The following is a 25,331-nucleotide window of genomic DNA, read 5'->3' on the forward strand; positions in this document are numbered from 1 at the left end:
CATTTCTGGATTTGTCCATACGTGCTACATGCCCTGCCCATCTCAAACGTCTGGATTTAATGTTCCTAATTATGTCATGTGAAGAATACAATGCGTACAGTTCTGTGTAGTGTAACTTTCTCCATTCTGCTTTAACTTCATCCCTCTTTGACCCAAATATTTTCATAAGCACCTTATTCTCAAACAGCTGATCTAACTCGGTGTTGCGAGCATTGAGTTCTATAATGTTGGGATCACTGGTTGCGAGGTTCTTAGACTGGAAAACAGTGATCTCAACTTTATAATCCGGGTAAGTTTTCTTCTTACATTTTGTAATTAATTACTAGTCTATAATAATGATTTTAATCATATTTTATCATACGTATTATCAATTTCTTATCTTTAACATACGAGTTGTCTTAATTTTCTTTTCTTTTTTAATTTTGTCGGATTCTGACGGATTTCGGGATTTTATAGATTGAAGGGGATACAATTGCTGTGTTGGCGACACTGACTACAGACGATTGGCAATGTAGGTACAAAACACGTGCAGTTCTTACTGAATAATGTATAATTTCTAAAAGAATTAATATAGTTCCGTTGCTTGTAGGAATGATATAGAAGAGAAAGGCGAAGCAGTGACATTCATCATACTGTATTAATTTGGTATTTTTGAACTTTAATGCGAAATTAAATAATTAAAAATGCTTGCCGAGAGGAAGAAACGTGTCAAGTGGACATTGAATCCTTGCGGTAATTTCTGGAGCCAAGGTACGTTACTTCATTTCTGCTTTTACATTTACGCTGAAAATTAATATATTAAATATTATTGTAACTGCTGTACAATAGTTACGATGTTTCTATAAAATGCAAAAAGGGTAAAAGAAATTCTATTAATCTTGGAAGAGGTTATGTTGTCCCTAATTTTGTTTATATAAATGTTGTTATAAGAGGATTCCACTTTAAGAAAGTAGCATTGAATATATGGAGGCTGTTCCAGCAACAATTTATAAGTATTTTTCTTGAGGACTGGGAATTAATTAGTTTCGGCTTTGAATTCATAGAACATAATTTCATTGAGAACTAAATCGATTTCGTGTGCTAAAATTGTATTACACCTCTAAAATTAGCATATGTTTAATTTACGAATAACGGGGGAACAGCTAAATTGATGAAATAGTCTTTCGCTCTCTTGCCAAAAATCTCCGCTGAAAAACATAACAGACAAGTAGGGGTGGTACAGTTAGGCTAAGATTTCACACTGTTAAACCCAAGCCCCTACACCGGTAACTGCGCAAACCATACGGGACAGGTCAATTAGAACATTGCGCACGACGCCATTTCTGTGGCAGATTAAGTTTCTATGTACAAAAATATAAGTATCCGGGCCCTTAATAATACATAAAATATAATAAACTGTGAAAATTAATGTGACAGTTACATTTAAAGAATTTCTGCCTTTTTTTGCTGTCATTTTATTTTCAGAATGATTTCACATGTAATTAAGGTGATTTTTCATGTATTAAGACGTCTCCTAGGAGTTACACTCCTGAAACGTAAAATTATCTCAATTTGCAACATTTACATGTGAGATAGGTGAGAAGAGCCGATTGGTGTTGTATGTTTTGTGTTCCATTCAGTAGATTTTTAAAATGTAATCTGTCATCGCTATTTTTCTGACAGATGAAAGCAAATTTGGACAACGCATGCTGGAGAAGATGGGCTGGAAGCCTGGAAGTGGATTGGGCGTTAATGAACAGGGCATCACGGAACACATCAAAGTCCGCTACAAGAGCGACACCAAGTGTGAGTTGAGAACTGTGATATGATCAGGTTTGGTTATGGTAATCCGCCTCCTAAATCCCAAAATATTCATTGCACCAACGTAACTTTGAGACATCATATACTACAACATAATTAAAAAAACCCGTACAGAACACAAAAAATTCTGTGATTTTCATAAAATTTTTTAGGAAAATGGTGACTGTGTAAGATTAATCCCATATGGCCACTGAAGCCTGTAGGCTACAAAAACGTTCTCGACATCAGCAATAAATCACAGCCGTCTATCTTACACAACACAAAAGTTAAAAAGGTACACAACAAATTAAGAAGAATTACAGAGCCATAATAAAATCCAAAATCGCAGACATAATCACAAAGTGTATTAGGCTAATATGTTGTTGTTTTCTAATGCCAGGCATTTGACAATAAAGTCATTTGACCTCTTGCACTCCAATATTTTTCAAAGATATTGTCATGGTTAGCCACTGAAGCACAGATTTTTAGATGTTCTGAATCCATTTCTTGATTTGAGTTGCACAATGGGCAGTTAGGGGACTGATATATTCCAATTCTACGCAGGTGTTTGGCCAAACAGTCATGGCCTGTTGCCAATCTAAATGCAGCTACAGACGATTTGCGTGGTAAATCGGGAACCAACTGTGGATTATGATGCAGAGAGTTCCATTTTTTCCCTTGAGATTGTGTTATCAAATTTTGTTTGTTGAAGTCTAAGTATGTAGATTTAATAAATCTTTTCACATAGTAATACGTAGATTTAGTAACAGGTCTGTAAGTAGCAGTGCTGCCCTTCTTTGCTAAAGCACCTGCATTCTCGTTTCCCAGGATTCCACAATGGGATGGTATCCATTGGAAGTGTTATTAGTTGAGAGAGCATTTTATTTATTTCTGCTATGGTCAATTCCACTGTGACGGGTGTTACTTTCAGAAAGAGATTCTTCGAAATTTAATTGGAATACAACAATTAATAAAATATTTTTACTAGTTCTTTTATACTCCAATGAATCTCCACTTCTTGCTTGTCAGACACAAGTAATTATTTTTTTTCTAAACATTATTTGTCAGGTGATATAAGTGAAATAAACAATGTGACGGGTGTAACATGAAAAAGACATGCATAAATTAATGATACAGTTTAACTGATAACTCTGTGAAGTTCACAGTTTGAATTAATTGTGTTACCTATTTTCAATGAGAGGAAAGTTCAAGGAATCGAGTGATGTAATGGATGTAATTAAAATATTAAGCCCTACACTTACAATTTAATTAACCTTATGTGACGGGTGTTACTTAATAATGTGACGGGTGTTACTTGTCTGAAGAAATTTCACATTTGGTTTTTTTTTTTGGTTCCAATCATAGAACATATATTTTCTGTAGTTCACTACATAGACTTAAGAGTACTGGTAGCCTAATATCAATGGTAGACATATGTTTTCAAAGTGTGCAATTTTTTTTAAGTTAACTTTCACTTAGTAAATTACATATATGATGTTGACAGCTTCAAAATTGTACTTCTGACGCTCTAAAGTAAATTTATACAAATATTTAATAGAAACAATAAAAAATACAGCCATAAAATCAAAATAGTGTGGCTAGAAGTACAGATTCGCTTTTGATATTAAACTGTTGTTCCTAACATAAATTTACTTTTTAGTATATATGCTCACTTCAACAAATGCTAAATATAAATTTATATTTCTCACAATGGAATTTAATAAATTTTACTAAAACTGTAATTACAAAACAAAATACAACAACTTAAGCAGCATCATACTCAGAGCTGTCTCAATTTTTACTATTTGGACAGCTTTTCCTAGTGACTGGAATTTCGTTTCACTGAAAACACTAGTGTTTAATAATGCAGCTTTTCTTGCCCTTTAGTTTCAAACTTTCAGTTTTGTTTTCCTACTGTGAGCAGTAAACTAACTCTCCCTCTCTCTCTCGCTCTCTCTCTCTCCCTCCCCCCCCTCTCTCTCCCCCCTCCCTTCCTCCCTCTCTCTCTCTCTCCCCCCTCCCCCCTCTCTCTCTCTCCTTCTGCAAATAGTCTTCATATCTGTGTTGGTTGGGTAAAGGGAGATGTCATAAAATGAGCTTGGAGATAAATGAAAATTAAACTTGGAACTCTTACTGAAAATACTTTTCTACACAAAACACAACAACTGCTAGTATTCTTTTCATTTTTGCACACTAACTTGTATAATTTAACTTGTGTGTTCATCTGGGGAACAAAATTCCATCGATACAAAAAATTACTTATCCTCCTTTACTCGAACACCACAGAATTTTATCTTTATTTAATTTTCTTCGCCTACGGCATTCAGCTTGCCTCTCAGCTGCTGATTTCCCCATTCTGCAATAAATATATACGGTATCCAGCTATCTCAAAACGTTAAAATAAATAATTGCATGGTTAACATGCAGCTTCGTATATCCTAAAAATGCAGCAGCTTAATCTGCATTTATTTTTAGGTTATGCTAGTGGTTAATATCTTCAGTAATTCATTCCTTGTTAAGTAAGCAAGAAATAATGTTACAGAATAGAAAAGTACTATGATTACCTAAAATAGACCATAAGTACATTTACCTTTGTAGCCTATAATTTTTATGTAAATCAGAACTTTCGACCAAACATTCAGCTTAATGTAAATTTGGTGGGAAATCTTTCAGACAAGTAAGCTTTTGGAGGAAACAGGTATTGACGACTTAAAATTCAGATTTACCAACATTTGAAACCTATTTAATAATGTGTTGTGGGAACTACCTGCAATAAATCAAAATACAGAATTCCTGTGTTCTCTATGCTCTAATTTTGTAACACCCGTCACATTAAAACACTTGTTATTTTTAGTTTAAAAAAAAATTAAAAACACTGTACTTTTGGCATCATATTTTGACTTTGCTTTCAAAAATTGTTGCCTTCAGGACAAAAAACTGAGAGCAAGAGAGTAACTTTAAGCATATTCTGTGACGGGTGTTACATAAAAACACTTATTTTAAAATAGCAAATTTTTAAACTCACTGACATTCAAAAAAGTAAATTGACACTGATTTTAAAGTCTTCTCTTTCCGTTAATAGAATTACAACAGAGAACAGCCTTGTTTATTAATTTTAAGTTATGGTTTGGCAACATAGTGCCAAAGTAAATTTGACAGATCAAAAGTACACACTAAAAATATTCACTTCGGATGTATGTAAAACAAAGATGAATTAAATAAATCGAACTTTTCTGTTAATTTCTGAAAATTTGAACTTTCCTGAAGAAAATTATATAAAGAACATATATTGAACACGAAATTTAATTTTTAACTTCAATGTCCAACCTATCATGGAATTGACCCTATCTGAGATGAAGGTGTGTGTCTAGAGACTATTGATAGAATAGCTGCTTTGGAGTCTGACAATATAACAGCATTCTTAAATTTATTGATGTGGCAGTGAAGATTCCTGAGACTTTCACTTATTGCAATGATTCCTCTATCAAAACTTGTTGTTCCATACCCAAGAGATCTATAAAGTGAGAAGAGACAGCACGTAACACCTGCACCGGCACCTTGTTCTCTGGAGATCAAGGATCCGTCGGTGTATAAATGAAGCCAGTTTTGTGGAGGGTACCTAATATTAATTGTCTCTAAGGACAATTGTTTCATTATTTCAGTGTTTACTTCTGATTTCAGTATTTCTTCTGTTAAATTTAGATTATATTCTATATTTAATAGAGTTAAAGGGTTTGGTTTAATTTGTAAGTTTTGTGATAAATTCGGGACGTTGATTTTCTGTTTTAATTCTTGAACCATGGATATGAAACTTTTTTGAGTTTTCAATCGACAGAGAGGACTGTATGAATGCCAATTGTTTCCTGGTAATCTGATAAGTTTTTCATATTGAATCAGTGCTTTTTCTTCTATTATTTATTCTATTAGGCTAATATTGAAATGAACTTCAGAACACGTGTTTTCCAATGTACACTAAACCATGCAGCTATGCCTAAATCAGTGCAATACTCTGTTGAACAGAAATGATCCAACAACCCAACCATGTAAATTTCGTAGTAATTGTCTTCTTTTCACATACATAAATCCACAGGAACAATTATATTTCTCAGACCACTACCTTACACTTCGCTCCAAAAACTACAAAAGCATTCAAAAAGTAAAACACACTCCATGTTCCTCAAATTATGAGCTAAACTGAACTGAATAATCAGTCGTTCACATGCCATGCCCAGATCTGAACCAACAAACTTTCAGATGTCAAAAAGTTTCAAATGTCAGAAGGACTATGATCTACCGCACGACTCTACATATCGATGTGTCATTCGCCATACCTCCTTCTTAAATGTAATAACTTATGTCACCAATGACGTCATAATTTGCACCATATCTTTAAAATTATCGTAATTACATATAGGCTAATTAGAAATTAGACGAATTGCGATGGTAGGAATGGAGTTGATGAGACTTTTCGTGGGTTAGAAGTTACGAATAACTGCTTGCCTAATGAAGAAAAATCTCCGCAACTGACAAAGTTTGAATGCAAATATATATTTACGTATACACACATATGGTGGATGTCCAGAATTATTGTAACATACTTGAGTCGTTGGTACACATAACCAAGATGGGCATGTAATGTAGTAAAGAAGAAAGACTCAGCTGACTTGGAGCTTTACCTCACCCCACAGAACAACTGGCGAGAAGCAGTGCGAGCCCAAACTTCTGAAATGTTTGTGACTGTCACAAGCCGTGGGAAAGGCAAAGTTTAATTAACGACTTGTTCTGGTAGGTGAAAACAGAGTACAATTCATTTTCTTTTTCGCATTATTTTCATAATTCGTGTTGTGACTGCCCATGGCCAGCTTGCTGTTAGTCTCAAATCCATATGCCTTAGCAGAGGTGAATGATCATCCAGCCTGACTGGAGGCAATGTGTGGTCAGCACAATGATCTGCCATTACAGGCCTAGCTGGTTTTTAATACTGAACTGTTCTGGAATGTATGTATCCGCTTCTGCGTTGAGTCTGTTGTATAGGATTTTGGCATAAACTTTATATATGTTGTTTCCGAGGGCAATGCCCCTGTATGAGTCCGGAGCCTCCTTGTCCCCTTTACCCTTGTATAGAATTTTTATGTTTGATTCTCTCCATCTTTCCGGCACGTGTCCTGTTATAAGGCACTTGTTGAAAATCGCGTCCGTATGTGGAGTAGTATGTCGCAGCTGTTCTTTAAGTTTTCATTGAAGACACCGTCCAGTTCCGAAGCTTTCTTGTTTTTTGTTGCACAGATGGCCGCTTTTATCTCTATTTGATCTAAAGGCTGTATTTCTTTGTTGGTACTTTCCCGGATCATATAATTCATGATTATATCTTTTTCGCTACTCTCCATGTTCTTACACTGGACCAAAAATTGTCCTTAATATCTTCCTTTCAAACATAATTAGATGTGATATGTCAATCTGTGATAAAGACCTTGTTTCAGACCTTATAATTGATCAAGTAAGTATTCTTGTTTAAAATGTTCTCAAGACCATAGTGACATTGTAAAAGAATTGTATTCCAATGGATACCGTCCCATTGTGGAATCCTGGGAAACGAGAATGCGGATGCTTTAGCAAAGAAGGGCAGCACTGCTACTTGCAGACCTGTTACTAAATCTACGTATTACTCTGTGAAAAGATTTATTAAATCTACATACTTAGACTTCAACAAACAAAATTTGATAACGCAATCTCAAGGGAAAAAATGGAACTCTCTGCATCATAATCCACAGTTAATTCCCGATTTACCACGCAAATCATCTGTAGCTGCATTTAGATTGGCAACAGGCCATGACTGTTTGGCCAAACACCTGCATAGAATTGGAATATATCAGTCCCCTAACTGCCCATTGTGCAACTCAAATCAAGAAATGGATTCAGAACATCTCAAAATCTGTGCATCAGTGGCTAACCATGACAATATCTTTGAAAAATATTGGAGTGCAAGAGGTCAAATGACTTTATTGTCAAATGCCTGGCATTAGAAAACAACAACAACATTTATTAGCATTCTGCATTCTTCTATTAATCCTCCGAAATTAAAAAAAAGCAATAATGATTTCAATATTAACAACAATCACAAGCGAACCCGAATCATGTAAGGGAAGTGGGTAGGCATTGGATACACACACGAGTTATCATTGCTGAGGAGTGTTGCTGTTTCATGTTGTCAGGTATTGGGTACAAGGAGACTGGAGATAAGTGGCTAGAGCAGCAGTCCGAGTTCGAGAGCTTCCTGGAGCAGCTCAGCAGTTCACACAGTGCTGCCACACCCGACAGTGCGGACAAGAGCTCTGCATCGCTGGAGGTGCGATCTCAGCAGTCCAGGGCTCGTGTCCAGTGAGTAATACTGCACTTACGAACACGTGATAGTAATAATATCAGTAACAATGAAATAGTTGTAAAAACAACACACTGATGAATGATGCCTGAGCGGGCACTGAGTGATCAGCTGCAACGTAAACTTCTTGCTCTCGTTGATGTACTAGAATGGCAACCAATTCCATTACAAATTATTAAATATAAGCATTTTAAAATGCATATACTTATCCCAACTAAGCAAACGGATTTCTTGTTCTAGACTTTTTCGCACTTAAATAAGGTTCACTCACTGTACTTGTATCTGGGAAGTGTTTGGCGTTTACGTCTTAATTCTGCACATCAGTTGGGACCCACTGTTCAGGAACTGCATCACAGTAACTTCACCTGCTTACTTCGAGACTGCCAAAGTGACTTGCCAATCTCATCCAGAATCGTGTGTATTAGCACTTTAACACATCCGTCGCCAAGTTGCACACCATAAAATGGTGTGGGACTGAACTATGCTCCAAAACAGATAAATCTGAAATGACCAGAATGGACATTATTGTCCAGTTTTATGTAGCTTTGCTTATCTGTAGGAGGCTATTTTCTTTTTCGAAATTTCTGTTATTATAACAATTTTATGGATTTTGGGCTTATAGTATATGACTCCAATTTTTTAGAACTTGAGCAACGGCCATTCTCTTAAAACGTACAATACATGCAATGTGTACACGATCGAAGGTTTGAAATAATAACTGTAATAAGAATGGAATGGAATTTTCGGGAGGAGGGCACTGTTGCCCAGCACTGCGATCCATTGTGCTAACCCTTAAGCTAGGCGCATTCCCAGCTGACTACACTAAGGTTTGCTGCTTACACAGGTTTCGAGCAGGCACCCTCTCTTGTCCCTAGGCCAGCCAGCGACTGGAGAATGCTATGGAATGATATAGATGCCTAATGGGAGGACCCCGAGAAAAATCCCAACTGCAACCTTGTGCTCCACAAGTGTCACTATGGATTTTTCAATGAGAAAGCCCAGACCTGACTGGGACTCAAACCCGGGCCTTCTGCGTGACAAATGGGAGGTCTGCCGGGGTAACAGTAATAAATAATAAAAAAGAAAAAGTACTAGGAAGGAAGTTTTGCACATGCTTTCCAATTTAATTTAATTTTTATTATCTGATTAACCCTCACATTCACCTCCTAATGTCGGATATAAAATTATACCGCATTATAAGTCCACGTGCATTTATAGAGAGAAGGTAAACTTGGTACATCATACTCTCCATGTATTGGTGACGACCTCTGTGTGGAACATCTCACCAAACCCACTGCAGACCTTTCAAAATTGCATCTTGGCTGGATATTTTTCATTACTTGTAAAGCATGCCGATATTGTTGCTAGTTTAGCACCATCCGGGGGACAGTGTGCTACAGACACAAGCAATTTAACGTAATTTTTAAAATGTACAGTAAAACCCCTCGTAACCAGCACCCAATTAACCAAAACAACGGCACTTTTAGCCGGGCAAAAAAAAGTTTAAACCTCCTACGTTGTCTCAGCCTGGGCCAACAGTGTTGCCACATTAGGAAGTTCGTACTAAATTTCATGTTCAGTTAATATTCGAACCTAAAATAAGTGTATTATTTGTGTTGTGTGAATATCCACACAGTTTTTATGTTATTTAGTTATGATCAGGTGATTGAGAAAGAAGTGTTACATAGTTGCAATTCAACATTTGGCATCATAAAATATGAACAGCTAATCTTTTATAAATATTTATTTAATTATCTGGCAAAATCTCGTATCCGGAAGTGGCCTAGTCCTTTTGGTGCCATTAAGAGGGATTCTACTGGGTATATAATTATATATAGGGGAAATACAGTTTATTGCAAGTTGTCTAAGTGAAGAGTACATTGTAAAACACCAAAACAATTTATTGTTAAATACAGATTTACTATCTCAGACCAGGAGTTCAGTTCCAACAATGAGTTTATTCTCATGGTAAACTAGCCATACCCGTGTGCTTCGCTGCACTTCTTAGAATTAAATATTGACAAACCTAAATACAGTTTTGTAATTACTTAGTGAATTATAATATTATTCATAGCTTTTTGTAAGTTGTAAATTGAAGAGTCCACTGCAAGAATGATGATTCATTTGGAATACATTTTGCAGGAGAAGCAATTGAAAGTTTGAAATGCTTAGCGCTCAAAGCTTAACTGTGATTTTCCGATCATTACTGGACAATGACTATCAGTGTTAATGCCATATAACTCTGTATGTACATTCTGTATGTCTTAAGCTATGCATTGACAGTCTTGGTTCATTTTCGACAAGAAAGTGACATCCATCATTCTTGCAGCGGACTCTTCAATTGTTTGCTCCTGAATCATTTTGAAAGTTATATTTAAAACTTTGAATTTAACTGTTATTATCATGCAGTACTTCCTGGAGTTGTTCAGTCAACTCTACTTTTAAGATTGATACTATCCCGGTCGAGGCACGTTACCTGGTTGAGGTTTTTCCCTGGGTTTTCCCTCAACCCAGTATGAGCAAATGCTGAGTAACTATGGACTCATTTCACCTGCATTATCACCTTCATCTCATTCAGACGCTAAATAACTTAAGACGTTGATACAGTGTCGTAAAAAGTATGTTGATAATGGATGTACTCCAATAAGTATGTTTTTAATTTGTTGTGGGGGCTCTTGAATCTCAGGAGGAACAACTTTTACAACAGCGCAACATAATGTGCTTGGCTCATTACCCAATTTTTTTTGCACTGCATTTATTGCATAGTTTATACATTTTATCCATTTTAACGCAATTCAATTGAGCATAGTTAAAATTTGGATTATAAAATAAGGGGATTCTAAGCTAACATACTATTACTGCAAACAAAATCAATGCACTCTCGTTGTTCTTTAATTCTCTGAATGTGGTACATAAACTTTATTTTAAGAAATACAGGAAAAAAATATACTGAATAGCCTATCACGTTTTCTGTGCATAAGAATCTATTTTAATCTTACCTGTCCTCGATTCGCTCAGAAGTTACTGTAATAACATTATAGCATTATGTCCATCTAGAGAAACTACACTTTCCAATGGTGAAATAATAATTATACAAATCGGTTAATTAGCTTCTGAGATTACTTCATACAAAAACAGAAACATTCTCTATGTTAATATTGATAAACATATTTTAGATATTCCCATCATGCAATTATATTCGTATAAAATAATGTTAAATGAATAGCTTCCATTTGTTGTTGTCCAAGGCCCCTTATAGACGAAGTCATTTGTTTTCATTTCATATATGAAGTGTACAAGAGACATTCGAAAAACCAAATCTGGCAATGAAGAGTTGAAAGTCCAGATTTATAGTGTTGATCAGCACCGCATACGTGCGCCAATGTGTCTGTAATAGCTTTGCAGATTTTTCCATCTGCCATCATGACTAAAGGTTGACGCTCACTGGCACGAACCGACCGGAACGGAACGAACCGGAAATATTCTGCGAGAGACATATGCATGTATTTAAATGGCAAACGCTCACTTGTCCGAACGGAAGCAACCGGCTGCCGGTCCTGACGGACAGGGTTCTCGTGATACGACCCTAGCGGAATTTCCGAGACGGCTGATGACGATCGCCAGCATTCGTATGTCTTCGCTGGTCTTTGGAGTAATGTGTGTTGGCAGTTCTCAGTACTTTCCCACTCAACATGTGCTGGTGCGTTGTCCAGACAGATTATTCTTAAAATGGGTGATGAAAAGTTAATTTTAACAGTGCTAATCGCGCTTCTGTGCTGATTGGCCTTCGAAATGTGATGTTTCCCTTCATTATTTCAGGTGCTAATAACAGATGAAGTTTTAAACATTTTTCTTCGCTCATACGAAAGTACTAAAAAAAACATTACTTGATCTTTACACAAATCTGGGAAAAGATGGTTAAATTAATCAAAACACTTTTTTATAATGTTATGACTAGAGCCCGGATTGTATGTAATTACATATTCCGTTTCTACATATGTAGCTATAAGGAAAGCTAAAAGTCCGCGAATCATATTAAAGGGATCATTATTCCGAAGTTTTAAATGTTTTTACATATTTTGGTGCATAATAAATATTTTGGCATACAGGATCCAGTTGAGGAGAATAGAGATAATTATTTCAATGAAAGACGGGAAGCAAGTCATACACTTAGGAATAAAAAGAGAGATTACTTGAAGGAAAAACTGAATGAGTTAGAAACAAATAGTAAGAATAAAAACATTCGAGATTTATATAAGAGTATAAAGGAATTTAAAAACGGATATCAGGCAAGGGTAAACGTGATCAGGATGAGAATGGTGACTTGCTTGCAGACTTTCATTCAATCTTGAACAGATGGAAAAATTATTTTAGGCAACTACTAAATATACATAGGCCAAATAGAAATGATCAGGACGAAATTGAAATACAAACTGCTGAGCCATTTATACCCGAACCCACACTTTCTGAAGTCGAAATTGCAATAGAAAATCTAAAAAAGTACAAGTCTCCAGGTATTGATCAAATTCCAGCAGAATTAATACAAGAGGGTGGAAGCACATTATCTAGCGAAATTTATAAACTTGTACTTGCAATTTGGGAAAAGGAAATTGTACCAGAACAATGAAAGGAGTCCATAATCATACCTGTCTTTAAGAAGGGTGACAACTAACTGTAGTAACTTTCGAGGAATATCACTTTTGTTGACGTCGTATAAAATTTTGTCGAATATTCATTTGAGAAGATTAACTCCATATGTAGATGAAATTATTGGGTATCATCAGTGCGGTTTTAGGCATAATAGATCGACTATTGATCAGATTTTTTGTATTCGACAGATATTGGAAAAAAAAATGGGAGTATAAGGGTACAGTACATCAGTTATTCATAGATTTAAAAATGGCATATGACTCGGTTAAGAGAGAAGTTTTATATAATATTCTTATTGAATTTGGTATTCCCAAGAAACTAGTTCGATTAATTAAAATGTATCTTAGTGAAACTTACAGCAGAGTCCGTATAGGCCAGTTTCTATCTGATGCTTTTCCAATTCACTGCGGGCTAAAGCAGGGAGATGCATGTCACCTCTACTTTTTAGCTTTGCTCTAGAATATGCGATTAGGAAAGTTCAGGATAACAGAGAGGGTTTGGAATTGAACGGGTTACATCAGCTTCTTGTCTATGTGGATGACGTGAATATGTTAGGAGAAAATACACAAACGATTAGGGAAAACACGGAAATTCTACTTGAAGCAAGTAAAGCGATAGGGTTGGAAGTAAATCCCGAAAAGACAAAGTATATGATTATGTCTCGTGACCAGAATATTGTACGAAATGGAAATATAAAAAATGGAGATTCATCCTTCGAAGAGGTGGAAAAATTAAAATATCTTGGAGCAACAGTAACAAATATAAATGACACTCAGGAGGAAATTAAACACAGAATAAATATGGGAAATGCCTGTTATTATTCGGTTGAGAAGCTTTTGTCATCTAGTCTGCTGTCAAAAAATCTGAAAGTTAGAATTTATAAAACAGTTATATTATCGGTTGTTCTATATGGTTGTTAAGCTTGGACTCTCACTTTGAGCGAGGAACAGAGATTAAGGGTGTTTGAGAAAAAGGTTCTTAGGAAAATATTTGGGGCTAAGAGGGATGAAGTTCAGGAGATTGGAGAAAGTTACACAACACAGAACTGCACGCATTGTATTCTTCACCTGACATAATTAGGAACATTAAATCCAGACTTTTGAGATGGGCAGGGCATGTAGCACATATGGGCGAATTCAGAAATGCATATAGAGTGTTAGTTGGGAGGCCGGTGGGAAAAAGACCTTTGGGGAGGCCGAGACGTAGATGGGAAGATAATATTAAAATGGATTTGAGGGAGGTGGGATATGATGGTAGAGACTGGATTAATCTTGCTCAGGATAGGGACTAATCTTGCACAGGATAGGGATCAATGGCAGGCTTATGTGAGGGCGGCAATGATCCTCCGGATTCCTTAAAAGCCAATAAGTAAGTAAGTAAGTGTAATATATTTTTACATATTTTGAAGGATATTGCATATTTTGAAAGAATAAATACATTTTTTCACCAATTTTCTCTCTACATAATTCTTAAGTTATTTTTTAAAATTGTTTATAAAGCTTATACCTTCGTCTCTAGTGCATAAATATAATTTAATAATTGAAAAAATAACGTATTCTGTCAAAAAATGGACATCTCTTTGCAATGCTAATAGTTTGTAGGCTATATCCCTTGAGAAGTAACGGTAAAGTAGGTACAAATACCAATGCGAATGGTGGGTCATTGTACTGCTAACGTAGTGAAGGAAAGAATGAAAATTACCCTGTGGGTATGACTGTTTCGCACAAACACCCCCAATCAGTTGCTCTAAAATAAAACAATAGTTTTTTCTGTTTTTTTTTTTTTTTAAGAAACTTATTTTGACATCAGGTAATACAAGTAGCAAGCCTACTGCCATTCACATCCAAGTTAAAAGACTGGTTTTCAATTGACGATTCCTTTACTAAAATGGTAAAATCCTGCAGTCCAAAGTGTGTGACAAACGCATTGGGTGCTCCATGAAGTCACAATTAGAATAGCATTTAAAAATTGGACTTCATGTGAGAAATAAAAAACGTGCTCCTTCGAAAAGAAACAAGTTGTTCTTACACAAGTGGTGCTGAAACATTCGTCTTCTACAAGTGAATTTAATAAAAATTTGTGCATGGCAATGGTTGCTGCAAACGTACAGTATATAAACTTGGAGTTCCAAAGTTCCAAGCATTCCTACGCAAATACTGCAACTTCAATATTTCGCATGAATCAACACTCCGGAAAAAATATTTGAACTCCTGCTACATTGACACAATGGAAACGATTAGAGATGGACTTGATGATTCGTACGTATGGGTTGCTGTTGACGAGACGATCAATGACCTCAGAAAATATGGAAAAATATTTAATTATTAATTGCGCCTCCAAACAATAATTAAATGAAGTTCAATCACATGTGCACCTGTAATTTTTTATTAGTGTGCAAAAATACATCTAATAAAGCTTAGATTTTAAATTACCAACGTTTTTTTTATTTATTATCTACATACTTCGTCATTTTTAGCTTCATATTTATGTAGTCTACATAGTTCTCATTTTCACATTACATAAAATCCGGGCTCTAATTATGGACCCATATTTTCTTTTCTTTTTTCCTTCCTCATCAGCTAAAGACTCAGTAAAATAAAATAATCTTCGGAACTACTATCCCACTCCATGTTTAAACCAGACTGCCTGTCGACTGTACCGGAATATTCCGAGCAGTGAGCGTCAGAGCTTCCGCGGAAAACGGACTGCTGTAGATTTCCGTTCCAGTCGGTTCGTGCCAGTGAGCGTCAACCTTAACAGTTTATGATGTACCTCAATCTCTTTGTGACTAACTGTTATTGTAGTTGGTTTCAAGGATATTATTTAACTTTCAATTATACTAACTTCCCTTCTCATCAGTTTGGTAGTCTTCTTTTCAAACAATAGTTTAACTGGCCTGCACAGTCTCGTAGACGAAAGTCGAGTCTTGTCATTGTCACCATTGTGTTCAGAATACAATTGTAATGGAGCAATCAAAACAACAAAGAGATCGGAGTCACATCACCACTTGAATATTATTGTAAACTGTTTCGTTTTCAGAAATGGTTTGTTTTAGTACCTTGTCTTATATGTACCTTGCAATGTGACTGTTTTTATTGTTGCAGCAGTTTCCTGAAGTGGGCAATAGTTGTTTTTGTTTCCCTAATAATGTGATAAGGCAGAAAAATATTACAGTGCCTGTTTTTCTAGCGAGTCTTGAATCATATACCAATTTAGAAAATTGTATTTCTTTTCCAACCAATCAGAATACTTAATACGAAATTGTTCTTTACTTATATGGATCTGCTTTCATCTACTATATCTTTTACATCCCTTTCCTAGAACATTCTTGCATTCCTATTTTCATTTTTATGTAGTTACTAAGCATTTATTTTTCCAGAATCTTCAAACCCAGTTCTTCATATAATTGTAACCACGTGATAACTGATTGCACACCGACCTCTAAAATGTAAAATATCTAATTAAATTGCAACAATGTGCAAATAATTTTATACTTACCATAAACTAGAGATCTTGCACAACATTTTAGGCAATTTAGATTATGATGTTGCATGACATACTATGTTGAAGAATACACCAAAGACATTAAATGTAAAATAATTGTTAAGTTTCTTATAGAAGCAATATTATTAAAATTATCAAGTACTTATTGCAAATAATTACTGAAACCTGTTAAAATATAAATTTCCATATCTTCAGCTGCATGCTTCATTTGAAAACGCCACAAGAAACACTCAAGGAACAGAGATACAAACACACACTTCCACCCTCTGAACGACTCAGCAAGATGTGGAGATACCTCAGATTGGGGCCTGTACTGTGCGTTTGTAGTGCAGGGAATTGAGGAACAGTTACTTGTGAATAATACACAAGGAATAAATCACGATTTTTTAATGATGAAAAATACTTTTGTCTAGCCAGATTCACAGTCTGACCCACTGTGCATCGGCAGGGGTGCATATGACCGGTTTTTCCAAGGTGTTGAAGAGAACACATTTTAATAAATAGAGATATTTCAAGAGATGGTTCTGTCTGAAAAGATTTTACCAGTGTAATTTAGTAATAGAGTTATTCTTAAAAGAATTGTCTTGTGTTGCCATACAAAAAAAAATTGTATAAACTTAGAAATGATAAATCACAGGGAATGAAAAAATTATACAGTAAAGAAAAAGCTTCCAGTCAGGATTGAACCCTAATCTGCTGCATGAGACCAGAGTTCTATCACAGAGTGTTGCAATGATCGTCCATGTGACAAACATTCAATTAACCCTTAATTCATTCATTCATTTAGAGTTCTGTCCAAGGGCAGGTCTTCCACTGCAAGCGTAGCTTTCTCCAGTCTTTCCTATTTTCTGCCTCAAACTTTTCTCCTATTAACCCTCGATTATCGGTTATCAATTAGGAGGCCACATACCTTTCTTCCTTTGAAACGACAATGAGTGAACTGCATGTTAAAACTTTGATTTTGACCCAAACTAGAGTCCGGCCATTTTTCCTTGGGATAATTGTACACTACCTTTTTAAACCAAAATCATACATCATTGTTAGATGAGATTGAGTGGAAAACAATAACAAGGAGAAGCTGAGATATTGCTACTAAACATTGTATCTCAACTACTGTATATTGCAACAGATTATGAAAAGTGTTTCTAAGTGCGTACTAAGATACTGAGTACATATCTTGGTTCATTATTGTGTGCTTAGAGGGATCCATTGAAAATACATGTGTCTATGATTGTATGTGGTCCAGAGGAGGGATACGAAACTGTTACCTTTGTGCTATCTCAACTCAGTTCATCCCTCCTTCATTGGCAGGGTCACATTGTTTGTCCTTACAGCAGGGCCAGTTGTGTTGCTGTATTCCTTCTCTGGACTGCAATGCTGTGGGTTGAGGAGTGACTGAGCAAATGTCATCTTGCTGTTGCAGTTACAAAAAATTCACTCGAGGAAAAGATCTGAGCAATTACACCAGCAAGGACCTGGCCTGCATACTTGGCATGAAGCAGAAGAGCAGTTGTGACTCCGATGACCGGGAAAAAGGAATGGATGATGTAACAGAAGGAAGACCAAGGCAGTGCAGTTCAGATGAAGAGAAAAAGAAGCAGAAGAAATTACAGAGGCTAGAAGAAGGTTATGGGACTGAAACGAAGAGGAGGAGCAGAAAAGAAAAATGTAGCATAGAGGGAAATACAGAAGAAGAAACTAGGAGTGGTGCAGACATTTCACAGCAGCTTTCTATGGAGGAGAGAGAGCGGAAGAAGAAGAAGAAGAAGAAGAAGAAGAAGAATATAGAAGAAGAAACTAGGAGCGATGCAGACACTTCACTGCAGCTTCCTGTGGAGGAAAGAGAACGGAAGAAGAAGAAGAATGTAGAAGAAGAAACTAGGAGCGATGCAGACACTTCACTGCAGCTTCCTGTGGAGGAAAGAGAACGGAAGAAGAAGAAGAAGAATGTAGAAGAAGAAACTAGGAGCGATGCAGACACTTCACTGCAGCTTCCTGTGGAGGAAAGAGAACGGAAGAAGAAGAAGAATGTAGAAGAAGAAACTAGGAGCGATGCAGACACTTCACTGCAGCTTCCTGTGGAGGAAAGAGAACGGAAGAAGAAGAATGTAGAAGAAGAAACTAGGAGCGATGCAGACACTTCACTGCAGCTTCCTGTGGAGGAAAGAGAACGGAAGAAGAAGAAGAAGAATGTAGAAGAAGAAACTAGGAGCGATGCAGACACTTCACTGCAGCTTCCTGTGGAGGAAAGAGAACGGAAGAAGAAGAAGAAGAATGTAGAAGAAGAAACTAGGAGCGATGCAGACACTTCACTGCAGCTTCCTGTGGAGGAAAGAGAACGGAAGAAGAAGAAGAAGAATGTAGAAGAAGAAACTAGGAGCGATGCAGACACTTCACTGCAGCTTCCTGTGGAGGAAAGAGAACGGAAGAAGAAGAAGAATGTAGAAGAAGAAACTAGGAGCAATGCAGACACTTCACTGCAGCTTCCTGTGGAGGAAAGAGAACGGAAGAAGAAGAAGAATGTAGAAGAAGAAACTAGGAGCAATGCAGACACTTCACTGCAGCTTCCTGTGGAGGAAAGAGAACGGAAGAAGAAGAAGAATGTAGAAGAAGAAACTAGGAGCAATGCAGACACTTCACTGCAGCTTCCTGTGGAGGAAAGAGAACGGAAGAAGAAGAAGAATGTAGAAGAAGAAACTAGGAGCAATGCAGACACTTCACTGCAGCTTCCTGTGGAGGAGAGAGAGCAGAAGAAGAAGAAGAATAAAAATACAGATGAAAGCATAACCCTTGATGAGTGTACAGAGTATAAAACCAAGATGGCAAAGAAAAAGAAAGAGAAAGAGAAATTGCTGGAATATGAAGGATCTTCTGAAGATAGTGAAAACAATATACTTGTCGGAAATGTCATTGAAATGGAAGTGGTGGAGTCGGAAGAACGAGATGCTGCAAAACAAGCAAAGAGAATGAAGCGAGAAACCAAACTATCACAAGTGGTGCAATGTGGTCAGGATGGTACTGGTGCTGACAACGAGGAAAAGGGAAGGAAGAGGAAGAAAGTTTCCTTCAGCACAGAAAGCGAAGTCTTGCAGAAAAAACACAAAACAGAAGAATATGAAGTGTTGCAGATTCATAACGACAATGTAGAGAATTGTAAGCCGTCTTCAGACTCTGGAGGGGATTCATACAGCATCAAGAACATGAGAGCCGGCATGTTTGCCAGGCTGGTGGATCCTGCTCTGATCAGGTTCAAGGGATCCAACGTGCACAAGTTGCAAGGCTATGGCAATACATTTCATTGCTTGGACAGGGAGTTTCGATGAGAACTGGGCAGTCAGCCTGAGTGCCGGATATAAAAATCACAGGGGGTTCAAGTGAAGCAGGTTTTCCCTACCGTCACTGCAGCACCCCAGAGGAGGTGACGTCAAAACGAAGAAGAGAGAATTGCTGCTGGATGAGAATTTATTGAAAGAAATATGAAACCAAAACTTGCTGTGAATGAATAACTGAACCTAATTGTTTGGTCATGTCGTCAGTCCCTTTCAGCTGATAACTGATGTTGATTATCCATTTCTTTATAAAATGCATTGCAGTAGTATTACTTTGTTCTGTACTGCGATATGTCTCCCAGTCCTGCTCAGATTAATTTACTTTATGAATTGTTTTCAGCGGATGGAAAAGTATTTGTCCTCGCTTACTATACTTACAGACTTACGGTTTGATAGCTCCAATCACTGGATTTAATTTCTTCAAAGTTCCATCCTAGCCTGCAGGTAATTGGTTAAACTATTCCTGACAAATGTTTATGGTTGTAATGTACAGACGTGGACAAATTATTAATAAAATTGACGATTTTTATGATAATTCTGTTCACAAAATTTGACTTTTCAATTTAGACTACAGTTGACAATTTTGCATATTTATATCATTACAGTAAACAGAAATATGCAAAAATGTCAACTTTAGTTTAAATTGAATTTTGTAAAAATATATAATAAAAATCTTCAATCTTGCTAATAATTTATAAATTAGCAAAAATGTCAACTACAGTCTAAATTGAAGGTCAAATTTTGTAAAACTATAAAATAAAAATCTTCAGTTTTGCTAATAATTTGGAAATATCCAAAATGTCAACTGTATTTCAAATTGAAGAATCGAATCTTGTAAAAATATATAATAAAAACCTTCAGTTTTGCTAATAGTTTGTAAATATGCAAAAATATCAAATGTAGTCCAAATTAAAGAGTTAAATTTTCTAAAATTATACAATACAAATCTTCAATTTTGCTAATAATTTGGAAATACGCAAAAATGTCAACTGTAGTCTAAATTGAAGAATCATATTTTGTAAAAATATATTTAAAAAATCTTCAATTTTGCTACGTCTGTACAGTTGTTTGGAACACCAAGACTATAACTTCATGTCATATGTGCCATCATAACTATTTACAATTTCGACAGGTGTGTGTGTGTGTGTGTGTGTGTGTGTGTGTGTGTGTGTGTGTGTGTGTGTGTGTGTGTGTGTGTGTGTGTGTGTGTGTGTGTGTGTGTGTGTGTGTGTGTGTGTGTGTGTGTGTGTGTGTGTGTGTGTGTGTGTGTGTGTGTGTGTGTGTGTGTGTGTGTGTGTGTGTGTGTGTGTGTGTGTGTGTGTGTGTGTGTGTGTGTGTGTGTGTGTGTGTGTGTGTGTGTGTGTGTGTGTGTGTGTGTGTGTGTGTGTGTGTGTGTGTGTGTGTGTGTGTGTGTGTGTGTGTGTGTGTGTGTGTGTGTGTGTGTGTGTGTGTGTGTGTGTGTGTGTGTGTGTGTGTGTGTGTGTGTGTGTGTGTGTGTGTGTGTGTGTGTGTGTGTGTGTGTGTGTGTGTGTGTGTGTGTGTGTGTGTGTGTGTGTGTGTGTGTGTGTGTGTGTGTGTGTGTGTGTGTGTGTGTGTGTGTGTGTGTGTGTGTGTGTGTGTGTGTGTGTGTGTGTGTGTGTGTGTGTGTGTGTGTGTGTGTGTGTGTGTGTGTGTGTGTGTGTGTGTGTGTGTGTGTGTGTGTGTGTGTGTGTGTGTGTGTGTGTGTGTGTGTGTGTGTGTGTGTGTGTGTGTGTGTGTGTGTGTGTGTGTGTGTGTGTGTGTGTGTGTGTGTGTGTGTGTGTGTGTGTGTGTGTGTGTGTGTGTGTGTGTGTGTGTGTGTGTGTGTGTGTGTGTGTGTGTGTGTGTGTGTGTGTGTGTGTGTGTGTGTGTGTGTGTGTGTGTGTGTGTGTGTGTGTGTGTGTGTGTGTGTGTGTGTGTGTGTGTGTGTGTGTGTGTGTGTGTGTGTGTGTGTGTGTGTGTGTGTGTGTGTGTGTGTGTGTGTGTGTGTGTGTGTGTGTGTGTGTGTGTGTGTGTGTGTGTGTGTGTGTGTGTGTGTGTGTGTGTGTGTGTGTGTGTGTGTGTGTGTGTGTGTGTGTGTGTGTGTGTGTGTGTGTGTGTGTGTGTGTGTGTGTGTGTGTGTGTGTGTGTGTGTGTGTGTGTGTGTGTGTGTGTGTGTGTGTGTGTGTGTGTGTGTGTGTGTGTGTGTGTGTGTGTGTGTGTGTGTGTGTGTGTGTGTGTGTGTGTGTGTGTGTGTGTGTGTGTGTGTGTGTGTGTGTGTGTGTGTGTGTGTGTGTGTGTGTGTGTGTGTGTGTGTGTGTGTGTGTGTGTGTGTGTGTGTGTGTGTGTGTGTGTGTGTGTGTGTGTGTGTGTGTGTGTGTGTGTGTGTGTGTGTGTGTGTGTGTGTGTGTGTGTGTGTGTGTGTGTGTGTGTGTGTGTGTGTGTGTGTGTGTGTGTGTGTGTGTGTGTGTGTGTGTGTGTGTGTGTGTGTGTGTGTGTGTGTGTGTGTGTGTGTGTGTGTGTGTGTGTGTGTGTGTGTGTGTGTGTGTGTGTGTGTGTGTGTGTGTGTGTGTGTGTGTGTGTGTGTGTGTGTGTGTGTGTGTGTGTGTGTGTGTGTGTGTGTGTGTGTGTGTGTGTGTGTGTGTGTGTGTGTGTGTGTGTGTGTGTGTGTGTGTGTGTGTGTGTGTGTGTGTGTGTGTGTGTGTGTGTGTGTGTGTGTGTGTGTGTGTGTGTGTGTGTGTGTGTGTGTGTGTGTGTGTGTGTGTGTGTGTGTGTGTGTGTGTGTGTGTGTGTGTGTGTGTGTGTGTGTGTGTGTGTGTGTGTGTGTGTGTGTGTGTGTGTGTGTGTGTGTGTGTGTGTGTGTGTGTGTGTGTGTGTGTGTGTAATGCCTACCCACTTCACTTTCGTGTTTCGGGTTCTGTATACTGCGGATAGATGGCAGGACTGTGACCCATTTTCAAGTTACACATCACTTCGGTGGGCCATGTTATGCATGATGTGTATCTGTGAAGAGTTGTGTCGTGTACTTAGTGTATGTGTAAGTGTAGGGAATAGGTGTGAATGATGATGATGACGAAGGGACAAAGGGAAACCCAGTGCCAGCACATAGCCTACTCCTGTCGAATAGCACTAAGGGGGCTGCCAGGCTTAACGATTTCGACAAATATTAAATGTGTATGTTTCTGTAAAATTTTATCGGGTTCCTTTTGGTATGTCTGTTGTACTTAATGAAAAACTTTAAAAGATTTTATGCTCGACCATGCCAAAATGTAGTAATTATACACCTGGTAGTAGCCCTTTAATGCACCTCATTAAAGTACACCTATTCATTGAAGTTCAGGTGTTCAGCCAATGTCAAATCATCTTTTTACCATTATAAAACCGCAAGTATCGATTATTCTCGGATATGCAATTGAAAGACAATTAGCGAAAAGTCACGGAGGCTGGAAATCCAATACTTTCGCAGATGGTTATGTTCTGTTACTATAATAATTAGCGCTAATTGTAAATAATATTCAAATAAATTCAGTTTGTCATCTCGTTTTTCAATTCTAAATCAATTTCAAGGTTATATCAAGACTAATCTTATTCTCTATGTTATATCAAGGTCAATGACATTCGGCCTTGGAAAAAATCAATACTTTCGCGTCTGCGCACATCTCACAATTCAGGTCAGTTCACTACTCACTTACATAACCATAACATGATCTACTTTTGAATAATTTCAAGTTAGAACATTTCACCGGCATTATCACCTTCATCTCATTCAGACGCTAAATAACCAAAGATGTTGATAAAGCGTCTTAAAATAACCTTAAAAAGTCATATGAAACTTGCCTATAATGGTAATTAAGACGCTCGTATGAAAATTATGAAACGAGCGCAATTTTTACTGTGTGGGACCCCAAGCAACATGCAGGAGATCGAAGCTAAGAAAGAAATAAACATAATTTATTATATTTATGTATGAATAATTTATATTGTTGATCACTTTTAATAAACTGACTTATGGTGGAATGAGTTCATTATGTAGTGAAGCACATCATGAGAAGTGGAGATGCTTCAAGTTGCTTAATTCCATCCCCAGCAAGTACGCCTGCAATTTTGCTTCCCCCCCCCCCCCCATTGGCATTATACCCATTTCATTTAATCATCCCCACTGCTGCCATCATGCTGGTGTGCTGTAGGTGCAAACTGAACACTTGCTCGGAATTTTTTGTGCAGATACGAAAATAAAATTTGGAGCTCCGTTTTTGTATAAGTTTCGCATACAACACACTGCGCATGTGCAGTAAACATATGCTACTTGTGGACAGTCGTGTGAAATTGTTCTGAATCCTGCGCCATTATGTGGCAACAGCAAACAAACATGAAGGGGAATGCTTATGTGTGGCATTCATTGGGAAGCTACAGGTACAAATCAACTACAATAATAACAACATAGCCTATGCGTGGCATTGTTTTCTGTATCTGTTGCAAAGAAATCAGTCGTAGTTCTTAAGTTTGTGTGTCTGTTGTATCCATTATAGAGAAGAAGTTTATTGGCAGCAACTGCTGGCATTCAGTTCACACCCAGATAAGGATAGCTGATTGTTTAGAGCGCAATGCATCATCTAGGAGTAGTGCGGTGGAGCTGCAGTTTTAGCTGACGCTTGAGCCTTGTTCTTGGTGCAAACTACATAGCATAGCATCGCGTGATGGCAGTAGCGGCTCGCCGTAAAAAAAATGGGTGAAGTGCTGTTCATATACACAAATGCATGAAGAGTTTTACCAATATAATAAGTAGGCCTACTATTCGTAAACTACGTTCAGTTTTAATAGTTCTAGAACACATGCAAACAGGAAAATTAATTATTTCAGGACTCACCCAATTTCTTGCATACCAAGTCAATCCTCCTACATTTTAAAGCAGCAAACCTGTCGATGATGTCTTCATAAAATGTCTGAGTTTAACTGAGGGTGGACAGTATATCTCTATGCAAAGCTATGGGGCTAATGATGAAAGTCTCTCCTGTGATGTAGCATTCCAAGTGAAATTTTCTATCTTTTCAAACAGAAAAGCTTTTTTCATCGGAAGAATTTTTTAAAGTTATTTTATACAACTTCTCTATTTTCTTAGCACTTTTTAAAACAAATAACAAATGGAACCGTAGGTCGTCCAGAATTTAAAACATCTTTTTTATCCTCATATTTAAGTCCACAAAACGACATTTCTAATAAATTACAAACCGTGTCATTTTTGGGATACATATTTCGCACTCATTTATCAACATTTTCTATGTACCTAAGAATTTGTATAATAGCACTATAGTGATTAAACATATAGTATGCACTATGATGTAGGATGAATACACTATATACACTTATGACTAATATACTGTAAATACATTAAATAATAAGTTAATATATACGTACACAATATTAAACTACATGTGTACACTTACGTGCGCATTAAACTTTCAAATACAAGAGCTGGAACAAAACAGGTAAGGTCATGAGCTCATGAGAAGAAACACGCCGCGGAAAAACAGCTTTTAAACTTTGCGAAAACATGTGAGGTGTATTCCTGATGAAATAATATAGAGCCAACTAATTTACCACTGCAGGGGTGGCTGCTTGGACACAAGGAATGAGGATACTATTCCCGAGTCAGGTAGTATATACTGTAAAATTTCACTGCCCTTCAACAATAG

The 25,331-nt window shown here is 37.2% G+C and overlaps 1 protein-coding gene across 2 annotated transcripts; it reads left to right on the forward strand.

Moving 5' to 3' along the window:
• The first annotated feature begins 416 nt into the window (after positions 1-416).
• LOC138715796 (ABC transporter F family member 4-like) lies at positions 417-20,501 on the forward strand. 2 transcript variants are annotated; one of them, XM_069848879.1, is made up of 5 exons: positions 417-511; positions 590-750; positions 1,663-1,785; positions 7,992-8,157; positions 17,736-20,501. In XM_069848879.1, the coding sequence occupies exons 2-5, from the start codon at positions 684-686 to the stop codon at positions 19,633-19,635; spliced, it is 2,256 nt and encodes a 751-aa protein (XP_069704980.1). In that variant the 5' UTR covers positions 417-511; positions 590-683; the 3' UTR covers positions 19,636-20,501. The 2 variants fall into 2 exon arrangements, with proteins under 2 accessions (XP_069704980.1, XP_069704979.1); XM_069848878.1 differs by having other exon boundaries at positions 484-750.
• Positions 20,502-25,331: the final 4,830 nt, after the last annotated feature.

The sequence above is a fragment of the Periplaneta americana genome, chromosome 15 (genome assembly GCF_040183065.1).
Source record: "Periplaneta americana isolate PAMFEO1 chromosome 15, P.americana_PAMFEO1_priV1, whole genome shotgun sequence".
Classification (NCBI taxonomy): Eukaryota; Metazoa; Arthropoda; class Insecta; order Blattodea; family Blattidae; genus Periplaneta; species Periplaneta americana.